This window comes from Desarmillaria tabescens, assembly GCF_030435595.1.
Source record: "Desarmillaria tabescens strain CCBAS 213 chromosome Unknown EV420scaffold_10, whole genome shotgun sequence".
NCBI classification, from domain to species: Eukaryota; Fungi; Basidiomycota; class Agaricomycetes; order Agaricales; family Physalacriaceae; genus Desarmillaria; species Desarmillaria tabescens.
Window position 1 is genome coordinate 378387 of NW_026848309.1, and position 12315 is coordinate 390701.

Consider the following 12315-nt stretch of genomic DNA (forward strand, 5'->3'; position numbering starts at 1 on the left):
ACCGAGGCACATGGACTCGCGCAAGCACCGGCCCTCAAGACGTATGTGACAGGTCACAACGCACGTCAATTTTCGGGCGCGTCTTTCTTTTCATCATCTCGGTCACTTATGTCGTTCTCATCTCCCCAACAACATCACCAATCATCCCTACCGCCTAGCAGTGCGCCTGAGCCACCCTTTGAGGATGCGAACACATCGAGATCGCGCTCTGGGACGCCTGCCGCTGGCGGGACACCTCGACGACCAGATGCCTTAGATTTAGATGATGACGGTGGTAATGAAGAAGATGACGGTAATGTGGCAAGATCCAAGCGAAGAAAACGTGTAAATGGCGATGCACGACGCGATGTTCCTTTGGTGCGAGATGCGGTCGGAGAGAGCGTCGCTGAAAGCTTTGAAACCTTTTTGAAGACGTGAGTGCATCTACCAACTCCAAGAATGACTTCACATACCATTCCTCAGCTTCACAGAAGATGTCGCACTCGCAGCAACGCCTGCTTCCGACGGAGATATCTCAGATGCACCAGATGGCGAGCTTGTCTACGTTGAACAGGTTCACACAATGCGCGAGTACGAGCTTACTACGCTCTACGTTGACTATGGACATCTATTGGCGAGGGATGATGTCCTTGCAGACGCGATTCAAAAACAGTACTACCGATTCCTCCCTTACCTTCGCCGTGCACTCCTTAATCTCGTCACGGAATTCGAGCCTGACTACCTGAAAATCAACCCTACCGCCGCGACTACTGATTCTGCCAATCTCCAGTCTCGAGAGTTTAACATCGCCTTCTACCATTTACCCCTAGTATCCGGTATCAGGGATCTGAAGACGGAGAAAATTGGGACATTGATGAGTATTAGTGGCACTGTTACTCGTACAAGCGAAGTGCGGCCAGAGCTGCTCTTTGGGAGTTTTGTTTGTGAAGTGTGTAAAGGGCAGGTCAATGACGTAGAGCAGCAATTCAAGTACACGGAGGTGGGTATGCTAGCTGATTCTACAGTCATTGACGTCTTATCGAGTTTCCTTCATCAGCCTTCCCTTTGCCCGAATCCAACATGCGGCAATCGCTCTGCGTGGCAGCTGCAAATTGACAGTTCTAAATTCACTGATTGGCAAAAAGTCCGCATCCAAGAAAATCCCTCCGAGATACCCACCGGATCCATGCCCCGCTCTCTTGATGTCATCTTGCGATCTGAGCTTGTAGAGCGTGCAAAAGCCGGAGACAAATGTGTTTTCACGGGCACATTCATTGTTGTCCCGGACGTCAGTCAATTAGGTCTGCCGGGCGGGAATAAAGCGCAGCTCCAAAGGGAAGCAAATCGAAACAGCACTAATTCGGCTACTGGAGGTGTTGGAGGAACCGGCGTTACGGGTTTGAAGAGCTTAGGTGTCAGAGATTTGCAGTATAAGACGGCATTCTTGGCATGCATGGTGCACGATGCTGATGCACGAGTAAGTAGGCACTTGCCCACTTTATATCTTCAAGCTCACTGCTCGTTCATGACAGGGAGGTACCAATGTGCGTGGAGAGGAAGACGCCGGGGAAGACAGTGGACAGGCATTCGTCCAGACTCTTACGGAACCCGAATTCGATGAACTGAAGGCTATGATTGAGTCTGATCACATATATGCTCGTCTTGTGGAGAGTATGGCGCCTACGGTTTATGGGCATGAAATTGTGAAGAAGGGCCTTTTGCTGCAACTCATGGGCGGAGTTCACAAGCAAACGGCTGAGGGGATGCATCTTCGTGGAGACATTAACATCTGCATTGTCGGTGACCCTTCAACCTCAAAATCGCAGTTCTTGAAGTGAGTGGATCCTGTTGGTCTCAGGGTAGTCATTAAAATTTCCTATAATAGGTACATTTGTTCTTTCCTTCCCCGCGCAGTCTATACGTCTGGCAAAGCTTCATCAGCTGCCGGTCTAACCGCTGCGGTAGTGAAGGACGAAGAAACCGGCGACTTCACCATTGAAGCCGGTGCCTTGATGCTTGCTGACAATGGCATATGTGCTATCGACGAATTCGACAAAATGGATATCTCAGACCAAGTCGCCATTCATGAAGCCATGGAACAGCAGACGATATCCATCGCCAAGGCTGGTATTCACGCCACCCTCAACGCGAGAACATCCATCCTCGCTGCTGCTAATCCCATTGGTGGGCGATACGATCGCAAAAAGACTCTGAGGACTAATGTCGCCATGAGCGCACCTATCATGAGTCGTTTCGATCTCTTCTTTGTTGTTCTTGATGAGTGCGACGAGAAAACGGATCTGAACATAGCGAAGCATATCGTAAACGTCCATCGATTCCAAGACGAGGCCATCAATCCCGAGTTTAGTACAGAGACATTACAGAGGTACATCCGGTATGCGAGAACGTTTAATCCCAAGGTAAGGTGCTTGCCTTCGGTCCATGCGTTACTGATTTAATGTTCCCCTAGTTGAGTCGAGAAGCTGCAGACGTGCTCGTTGAAAAGTACAGGATACTGCGACAAGACGATGCCTCGGGTGCAGGCCGAAATTCATACCGTATTACTGTCCGGCAGCTAGAGAGCATGATTCGATTAAGCGAAGCCATTGCCCGGGCAAATTGCACGAACGAGGTAATTATTCATACTACTAAGCCACTAGACTCTTTGCTTATACGCTCCACCAGATTACCCCCGCTTTCGTGCGAGAAGCTTACGGTCTTCTGCGGCAATCAATAATTCACGTCGAACAAGATGACATTGATTTCGATGAGGAGGAGCTTGAGGGTGGACGTGGACATGAAGCGCCTACCGGCCCCGCCCCACAAGCATCGGAGGACGTCGAAATGGCAGGTGTTGAAGAGAGCCAAACGCAGATGGATGAAAGCTCCGGCGTCCCTCACGGCGCCTCCTCTTCCAAGAACGCACCAGAAACACCGAAGACCTCAACGTCTCAATTACCTCCATCGGACGTCCCCCCTCCTCCAGCGGTACAACCCAAAAGGAAGATAGTCATCACACACGACAAGTATATGATGCTTCAAGAACTAATTATTCTACATCTCTCTGAGGTCGAACGGACAACCGGACAGGGTCTTGATAAGGATGAACTCATAGACTGGTATCTCGAGTTGAAAGTGGATGGTGGGGAGGTACAAACTGAGGATGAGCTAGATTACGAGAAGGAACTTATCACGAAGATGCTGAAGAAGTTGACCAGGGTGAGATTTTCCTGTGATAATTGGTGCGGGTGCGTTTTATTGATTCGTTTGGATAGGACAGCTTCCTTATAGAAATGAGGGGCGATGTTCAAGATTCCCTACCTTCTATGGACGGCGAATCTCAGGAATCTTCGGGTCCTGCAGAAGGGGAGAATCTCAAGCTGTACTACATGGTTCATCCGTCTGTAGACAAGGATTCATCCTTGGCATCCATGCCTTAATCTCATGTTTTGTTGTACTATTGCTTTGGTTTATTGTTGTTGTATACCGATCTGTATATTGTTTGGCATATATTATCTATTTGTTTCCTAAGAAGCATTTTCATTTCACCCGGGAAAACGCAATGGGACAGCGGGCGTCTGTGAAACTCGTGTGATGTAACAGTCATCGTTTTCCCATTACCTTGGCCAGGCTATTCACAGTTGTCTTGATTCAGAGAAACATGCTGGGAACATCTGGAGGCTGAATATGGCTGATTGTGCAATGGGAAAAGACGGTTGCAGCCTCTCCTGCGAACGCAACAGGATACAATAGAATTTTAAAGACGTGCTGTGATGCCAGCCAATTTGTATGACTCCACAGCACCAAAACGGCAGTAGTAGTATATATCGTTGTAAGTGAACATCATTTATATTCGTGCACTGCCGTGACCTGAGGCTCCAAATACAAAATAATGTGCAGCCTTCTGATGCTCTTTGATGCGCACATGTGTCAAATGGCGAGTTTGACAGCTCAGTTTTGAATCGAACAATTTTATCTTGCGAGTATCTATAAAGCGGCTTTCCAGGCCCAAGTTTAGGTTGAAATAATAAATGAATTCTCGCGTTGGTTGATCACGTGGCCGTGTATGCCTCATGACGTCATAAGCGTCGGGCAGTCTTTGTGACCACGCTTCTTCACTGCTTCTTCTTCCCAACGACCATGTCCATCCCTCACTCAGAACTCTCCGTCACCTTCAAGGTCAAGCCCACCATCGAAACTTCGTGGCTCATGAAGTCAATTCGAATTAAACTCGCACATCCAATACAAGGATCTGTGGGATCTCTATATGCCCTACATATATTTCGTTCGAGGTGCTCTAATCGCTTCTTAGAGGCCATGGATATGGAAAGCGAGGAAATGTACGCTTTTGGAACGACTCTGTTCGATAAATTCGGTCGTATCAAGCCGCATATAGTCAGCAAAGGCTATCGTAGCGGCACAGGATGCTGGGGAGAGGAGCTAAGCGAAGGGCAGATCATTTATATCACACACATCGATGTTTCCGAGAAGGTCCGGGGTCCTCTTTTTGTTGGGCTCATTGCTTTTTTTAAACCTTGTTTGACAGTACCAGCGGCAGGGTGTAGGATCGTTGCTGCTCGACAAACTTTTCAATTCTGAGCACGTTCAAGATAAGGATTTCGTGATGTGCTGGCCGTTTCCGATCAGTAGGGAGAAATCCGATGACTCTGGCCTGTTCAGATTCTTTCGCAAGGCAAGATATTTATATTGAGCTGGTTGTATGCGCTCTAACTCTTCCATAGAATAATTTTAGACGCGTCGGAAAGACTAAATTCTTTGGATACTCCCCTCTTCCCCACCATCCATCTCGCCTTGTTCATCCTGAGACCGATGCCAATTACATTGGTGACAATTTCTGTGCGCCTTCTCCGACAGAAGAAGAGCTCAAGATCCACGGACCGGATTTCTTTCGGAATCAGCGCGAAGAAAACTCCCCCCTGCATTATTCTATCGTAGGGGACATGACTGCAGCTATAGCAGATACGATTCAACTATTCTTCGACAAAGATCCTCTTTCAATCTCTCGTCCTGATCCTGATGGACTGCGTCCTATCTTCATCGCAGCCGCCTCTGAAAATATTCACGCCGTCCGAAAACTTCTCGAGCTCGGTGTCCGTCATGATCTCTTTGACTTCGAGAACGGCGACGGTCTTACACCGTTAGAGATGCTTCAAGGCAGTATGAGGTCTCTGCGGGAGTTCTCCGAGACGCTGCTGCCCTGCTGGAGCGGTTATCCAGACTCGAGTCTTCGGATCGAATACCTTCTGAAAAGCGCTATGGGCATCTCTGTGGATGGGCTCTCGGATCATGAATACATTTCTCGTAACAAGTACGGATGCACATGTGGACATTGTGGTGCTGGATGGCTATCTCCTCGCATGAGATTTCAGCTAAGCTGTACGTTCACTCCCGGGCCCTGGATCGATATCATTTCTAACATCGCATCATGCATAGGTCAGGCAGGATATTTCAGGGACATAATGCCTGACTCTCTGGAGTATTTCACGCCTCGTCAAGCTATTGATATTCACACCCTTTTGCTCGTCGTCGCCAGTGATTATCTTCCTCAGCAGCTTCACTCCTCACTCTATAAGACGTTCTACGCTGGTTATATCTCTATCTTTGGTGCTCTCTATAATCTTCTTGAAAATTCGAGCGCCTCATTCTCTCTTGACATTGTCAATCAAGTCGCTCGGAACGACTTTTCTGCGGATTTTTACTTTCAACGGGGTGGCAAAGTAGAATACGCTCTCGACGCGATAACAGACAGTGCACTGAATCAATCTTTGTTGGGCGATGGTGAATTCCATGCAGTGTTCGATGATGACAAGGACTACAGGGCATTGCCCAAGTGTGCTAATGACCTGGAGTTTCAGTTAGTTCGCGATATGTTGGGGCTGACTGCTGATAGGCCATGGGGACCGTACAGCAGCCATCGAAACCGCGACCCTTCGGAAATGTATGTGGACTCAGAAGATTCGGAGGAGGACGAGGACGATTCGGAAGACGAGGAAGGCATGCTGTTCTGATAATCCTGCTTCCTTTGGTGCTGTAGTCATATTCTCTGTGGAGCTCGGCCAAGTCACCGTGTCCGAAGCGTGCTTTCTGGACAGTAATATAACGCCATCGTCACACCGCCAGTGCCGTGTTGTACATTCTCCTCGTTTTGCGTTTCAGGTGCCCGTGGCTCGCTCCGCTACAGCGACGCGGCATTCAAATACCAGTTGCCCGTCCATGGAAGGGAGCACATGGGAGAGCATTATAATGACAACGAGCTAAGCCCTCCCGCGGCTAGGCTCCAATTCTCCGCCGCTTCAAATGTGCGCCAACGTATGTTAGCCGGCGTATACTGAGATACCCGCATTACTATCAGGGCTTGCCTATTCACTTTCTTGGAGCCACGGTCTATAGTGCTCTCCTTCTTGAGTGTGCAGTGTTTGTTGCTTTAAAGCAGAGGCTGCATCTTGAACAATATCGGCATTAATCATGACTTGTCCATTGGTCATGTCCGATTTTGGTCCGCATACGAAGTTTTCGGGCTGATGACCTTTACATACGCTAACGCCCTTCTTTCTCCGCGGTAAAACAGTAAAAATTTGTCGAGGCTGGACCACCTTTATCGTCAGATTCACACGCAACCCCGTGAGTGGAGTTGGGATTTCTCTGATACTCTGATTTCCATGCGACCTGATTCTTCTGGAGACGATCGCGGATTCGATGCCCTAATGTGGAGGAAATACCCGTCGTCGAGACACTGCGACGGCGTCTTGGATCTTGGCTGGGGCTATTGTTACGGTCTGAAGCTCCCGTCTCAAGGCTTCATATTCAAACTTTGGCCAATTCATTCCTCGAAAGGCCGTTCAATACTCTCATTGTCAAGCCATATGGAGTTTGCCTAAATCCGCTGGCAGGGCAAGAAATGTCAGCCTCAATCAGACGGTTTTAGCACTGTCGGCAGGACGAGAGAGGCCCAACGGTCGGAACGGTCTACCGTTGATTGACGACGGATATGGCTGTTCAATATGCTTCATTGCTGCGCGCCCACGAGACGCCGAAATGCTGGGCGGCTGGCTGTCTGTAAACTGGCGAAGGACCTCGAAAGACCAGGCACAGCACGCCATGTGTTGGCGCTTGGCGGCAGCATCAATGATATGGGCGTCGAACATCGCGCAATGTTTATCCTTATCAGGTGGGTCCCTGCAGGGGTGGACCCTTAATAGGAGTGGAATGATCGGCTCCTATTGCGGGCCATTAACCAACGTCGAGTACGCTCCTGATGCTCTTCAATTTCTTCCCCGCCTCTCGTTTATATTCTGTGCAATGATTCGCTCCTACAAGATATACATTATTTGTGCTCTACTTTTACTCGTCTTTCTCTCCTTCCATCGTTGGCCCCCAGAGAGCCAGACCTCCCTAACACCGCTCCGACAGAAGCTCGCTGCAGCAATCCATGAACCAGTCGTTTATGCTCCTTCGCCGCCTCCCGTTCTCTGTCCAGAGCCCGATGTCCAAGTGCAGACCCATGTTGAGAAGGTGACTCAGGTGGAAACTGTGTACGTCCATGTGCCACTGGAGCCCGTCGCGATATCTCTCGTCATGATCGGGGGAAATATCGCCCACGAAGGAAGTATTGCAATCAAGTCGGCACTCATGCACACGAGTCGTCCTTTGCAGTTTCACATCGTTTGTACAGAGGATAACGTGCCGTACCTGGAGAAGAAGTTTGCTCTGTTCACCAAGCCGATGTACAGCGTCGAGGTGAGAATTTTTGTAGGATCTAATTCGGGCCATGTTTAGCCCTCTTCAGGTGACGTTCTACCCAGTGACCATCGACCGTCTCTTTGAGCGGCTCAACCGCGCCAACATGGGCCACAATCCCGCACAGCGTAGCAAACTCCTTCTTCACGAGATACTTGTCGACGTCGAGAAGGTCATATTCATCGATACCGATATGCTGTTCGTCGTCGACCCCTACGAGCTTGTGCGTAGTCTCTGTCTCAGTTGCGTGACTTGTAACAACAACTCACCGCCTTACCGCAGTGGAAGAATTTTGACGCCTTCGACGAGAACACTATCATACAATTCCCTACCCTTGGTCCCAAGTCTCATGCGGGTCAAGTATGCAGCTGTGTCATGCTCATGAACCTTACACGAATGCGAAATCCTTCGGCGATGTTCGTTCCCTCTTCGCTTCTCCCCCAAACATCGATCACCGCTCTCACCGTCATGCCATTTGCTCGGGCTTCCCTCGAAGGAGTACCCAATCCTTTCAATCCCTCCGAAAACATCCCCTTGGACCCATCACAACCCACACCGTTCGGAGACCAAGACATCTACCACGTCGTTTGGTATTACCGAAAGGATCTCATCAAACATCTCTCACTCCGATGGGACGTCAGCTTCTGCCGAGGAAATCATCAAGGTCTATCTTTGGGTCACTGGGACGAGAATCCCAAGGATGAAGACATGACTGAGGCTGAACAGATCAGACAGCAAAGCGATCTAGACGGAAGTGGCGATGAGCACTCTGTGCTCAGCCCTGGCATCCTTCATTTGTACGTGCTATGACCACCTACTACCAATCTCGTTGTTTTACTGACATCGGTGCAGCAACTGCCAAAACCAAGGGGGCGAGAACGTCTGGTTAAACCAAGATAACCATGTTAAAGGGGCTCCGACAGGTAATCCGACATATAACAACTACGTTACGGGCAAATTTGGTCCATGGGTCACAGCTGCGGTGCGGTATAAGTGGACGTGGCTAAATCGTGGTGACGGCTCAACTAAGGTGACGATCCGTGTTATGAGCGATCTGAGATGGTGGGACGAGCGGTTATTGCGCACCCAAAATCTAGAGGAATATTGAGCGTAAGCATAGACAATGGGTCTTGTTGGAACGTACTAATCTACGTCTTGTATATATTTCTGGGTATGAGGTTGGGAAGCCTCGATTGTCTATATTATGCTAACTATACATAAATGTAAACGGATAGATCTATAGCCCTGCGCTAGCCTGCGCTTCATAATGACAAGAGGGATCAAAGTCGGCCGCGGAAGTTTCTCGAATGCACGGCGGCTCCGCGTTGACAAATTTCATTGTGAACAGCCGCATTGCACCGAAAAGAAATATGGATGGAAGTAGTCGGGTGCGGCGCAAAGACGGCCGCCACCAAGCGTACATGCCGACGTCCAAGTTATTAAGTATCCGCCCCAAGTCAAGAACTGCCGAGAATGGTTACGTGGTATCCTACTAATACACATTACTTTACACACATATCGTTTATCTGACAAGTGCCAGCAGCAACTTTCTGTACGATCCACTCGTTTCTCCACCGATGCGATCTCCAAGTGATTTCCTATATCGCTTTTGATACGCCGCTTTCAGTCTCTCCATACGGGGGCGATCCCAATGCGCACGCAGTACTCTGCATATCTGTAAGCATGTGCGTCTCCGAAAACAACTGTCATGCTTACCTCCAAATTAATTGTTCATCTTTCGTTCCGAATCCTTTCATCGAAGCCTCGAGTAACTGTGCATCTCGCCAGATACCCGGTCCCTCACCTAGCCGCTTCTCTTTTACGCCCTTAACGATGTATAGAAGCGCATCTCGAGAGTGACCAGAGCTGGAAGGTGGAGATGAGACTCTGAGCAGAAAAAAAGAAGACATAAGATGAAACATACAACTCTGATTTGATCACCCTCGACAGTGTCTTCTTGTATTTTATTTTATATGCGTTACACCTAAACGGGGCTAAATAAATCACAGGGATTCCGTGGTGGAACACGTTACTCACAGAGCTGTTAGGTGAGGCGTGGATCGATTTACGAGTATATCAAAGAAAGCAATCTGGAAAATCCAGTCCGTGAGAAACAAAGCGAAATCTATCACTGATAGCTTTACCTCGTCGGTCCCTATCTTCCCGGTCCCAGCCTTGTACAATGCCTGCACGTCACTGTCAACTTGTTGAGGGTTCACAGGGAAGTGATCCGGAGGCCGAGAGGCGGCCAACGCCATGGTGAACACTAGGCTTGCATAAGGAAAAGGAGTGTCTGTTATCATAGTGAGCACTCACATCTCTTCGTCTTCCCACTCAGATCATCCCGGACCGCGTCAACGAGACTTCGATGATGAGTCTTCTGATAGGCGCCAATTAATAGTTGAAGCTCTTCGTTTGAGCGTCCGAGTAGGAGTTCTGTCAGCAAGATCTCGTTTGTTCTGATAACCATGCATTAGCATAAACAAGCGATAGTATCGATCTCTGCAACGTACCCGGCTCCATCAATGGCCAAGTGAGCAAGCCAGACATCACAACCTAAAGGGCCAAGAGCGAGACCATGCAATGCCGTCCTGCATCACTCGTCAGAACCTTCAGCTTAATGCTCTTGTGGGGAGCTCACTTGAAATTATAGCTCGTCTCCCCGTCCAATGTATCCTCCATTGTTTTTCCAGTCTTGGCTAAAAACGCGTTCGAAAGGGCAATCATCTCCATTGACGTGCGTGGCGCCAGCGTAGAGATCACTAGACGTAAATTTCAATATTCCGTACGTTGAAGAAAGCGTAATAAAGTCGCGAACCTAAGTTCTCATCGGTACCCATCTTCTTAGTCGCGTTCCTGATGGCCTCTACATCGCCCGAGGGGTTATATCCAGGGATCATAGCTGTAGAGGGATGTGCATGTGGCGCTAGAACCGTGACGCCCAGGTAGCGCGCCTCCTGTCCTGGAGGCGCAAAGGACTGCATCGGTGGCGGCGGATAAGGCAAACCTTGTGGTTGGTAAGGTGCTCCATGAGATGACTGATACTGTCCTAGAGGTGGACCTTGCGGAGGCTGATATTGCTGTGGTGGCACATACGATGGATTCTACAGACAATGGTTAAAGACGCTCTAAGACAAATACGCCATGAGCGAACATAATTTGCATTTGGCGGAGGAGGTGGCCCAGAAGGTGGCGCGTATTGGTTGGGGTAATTCATTGGCATAGGAGGAGGTGCTCCAGGATAAGAATGGGTTGGAATGGGTGGAGGTAGCTAGATAAATGCAACACGAACAAAATCAGCACTCTGATGGTGTAAGAACCGTGTTAAGAAGAGCTTACACCACCCTATAATGAGAAAGAAAGGGAAATGACGCGTGTTAGCGCGAGCGAGAACGGAAAGAAGTCTGGGTCTCACGTAGCCTCCAGGAGCTCCAAGTGGCGGCGGGTACATACCCTGTTGAGGATATCCAGGCTGGCCACCACTATAGTTGGGGTAGTAATTGGGCGATTGATTGTAAGCCATCGTGGTAAGAGATAAAGATGAAAGATGACAGCGTCTCGTTATAAAGACGCTAAGGGGGGCTGTGTAAACTTGGCGGCACAGCTTGCTCCGAAACCCGATCGATCAGACTAACCTCGGCCCGGGAAAGAGCGGCTTAGGCAACGAAAACCTTTGAGAACAACCTTGAATGTTCTTTACACTGGTATAGCCCATAAATTCGTCGATCATCCCATGCATAATATACGCGGCCATTCCGACTGGCCTAGAAATTTGACTACAGGCCGAAAGACGTGGAAGCTTGTCTCAGATTCCAGTACAGTAAGCACAGCCGCAAACTATCCGAGTCAACAGCTTGTCAACAGCGAAGTAAAGGCAGTCCACAAATCCAGTATATGGATTGCTTCGAGTCAAAGGTAGTGGCAGTTGTATTCTTCTAGTCGCCCAGGGCCTTCATTGGTCAATCGAGCTAATTCTGTTCATCCACCAGCGACCGGGTGGGTTTACCGCCCATTTCACTGGGTTCCCCACGGTAGTTATCTGCCATGCCCATAATGGGTAGTAGTATTCCACGCTTTCGCTGATTTTTCCTGGAGCTATTTCTTTACGTTCGGGCTTGGAAATCTGCTAGTAGATGAAAAATATAATAATTAATAATGTGTTAAAGTTGTGAGAAGCCAAAAGTGCTGTGTAGCACAATACTCAAGAAAAAGTGAATCTCTTGCCAAAAGTTATCTGCCAAGCCCCTATGTTATCTGCCACCGGTCCGAAGGGTCCGAGTTACCTGCCGCGACGACGCTTGCGCTTGCGTCCAGAATGTATCCTCCTCGCATATACAACTAATGATGCTATGGATAAATTCTAGATGCACTTTCCTTCCTTAAATGCTCATTTATTTTGTGCTGGGCATCAGTACTAAGCATATAAAGCCCCCATGACCTCTTCAGCCACTGAGCTTCAAGTCACAGACAGCATTTAAACCAGAAGAACGGACCAGAAAAAATGTTTACCCTCAAAATTGTTGAATAAAACCCGCAGTTTTCTTATGCAGGGCCATCTGCCCATTGCCCAAGCCTACT

At 48.9% G+C, this 12315-nt stretch overlaps 4 protein-coding genes across 4 annotated transcripts; 3 read left to right on the forward strand and 1 right to left on the reverse strand.

Annotated features, from left to right (window-relative positions):
* Positions 1 to 86: 86 nt before the first annotated feature.
* Positions 87 to 3513, forward strand: EV420DRAFT_125318 (MCM2/3/5 family-domain-containing protein). Its single transcript, XM_060466751.1, has 8 exons — positions 87 to 413; positions 463 to 979; positions 1037 to 1456; positions 1512 to 1813; positions 1865 to 2399; positions 2450 to 2611; positions 2665 to 3198; positions 3255 to 3513. The coding sequence occupies exons 1-8, from the start codon at positions 109 to 111 to the stop codon at positions 3417 to 3419; spliced, it is 2940 nt and encodes a 979-aa protein (XP_060333467.1). The 5' UTR covers positions 87 to 108; the 3' UTR covers positions 3420 to 3513.
* A 606-nt stretch (positions 3514 to 4119) lies between these two features.
* EV420DRAFT_1619228 (ankyrin repeat family protein) lies at positions 4120 to 6008 on the forward strand (the record flags this gene model as incomplete). The annotated part of the gene is made up of 4 exons (XM_060475453.1): positions 4120 to 4470; positions 4526 to 4653; positions 4733 to 5376; positions 5434 to 6008. 4 exons carry the CDS (start codon positions 4120 to 4122, stop codon positions 6006 to 6008), a joined length of 1698 nt encoding a protein of 565 aa, XP_060333468.1.
* A 1621-nt stretch (positions 6009 to 7629) lies between these two features.
* On the forward strand, positions 7630 to 8845 carry EV420DRAFT_1265960 (uncharacterized protein; the record flags this gene model as incomplete). Its single annotated transcript, XM_060467301.1, has 4 exons — positions 7630 to 7737; positions 7787 to 7960; positions 8020 to 8534; positions 8590 to 8845. The coding sequence occupies 4 exons, from the start codon at positions 7630 to 7632 to the stop codon at positions 8843 to 8845; spliced, it is 1053 nt and encodes a 350-aa protein (XP_060333469.1).
* Positions 8846 to 9106: 261 nt separating this feature from the next.
* Positions 9107 to 11310, reverse strand: EV420DRAFT_1526902 (uncharacterized protein). Its single transcript, XM_060472441.1, has 10 exons — positions 11153 to 11310; positions 11077 to 11082; positions 10892 to 11008; positions 10556 to 10841; positions 10379 to 10499; positions 10251 to 10328; positions 10054 to 10196; positions 9775 to 10003; positions 9662 to 9721; positions 9107 to 9603 (listed from the first exon to the last, which is right to left on the reverse strand). Exons 1-10 carry the CDS (start codon positions 11258 to 11260, stop codon positions 9450 to 9452), a joined length of 1302 nt encoding a protein of 433 aa, XP_060333470.1. The 5' UTR covers positions 11261 to 11310; the 3' UTR covers positions 9107 to 9449.
* Between the last annotated feature and the right edge of the window lie 1005 nt (positions 11311 to 12315).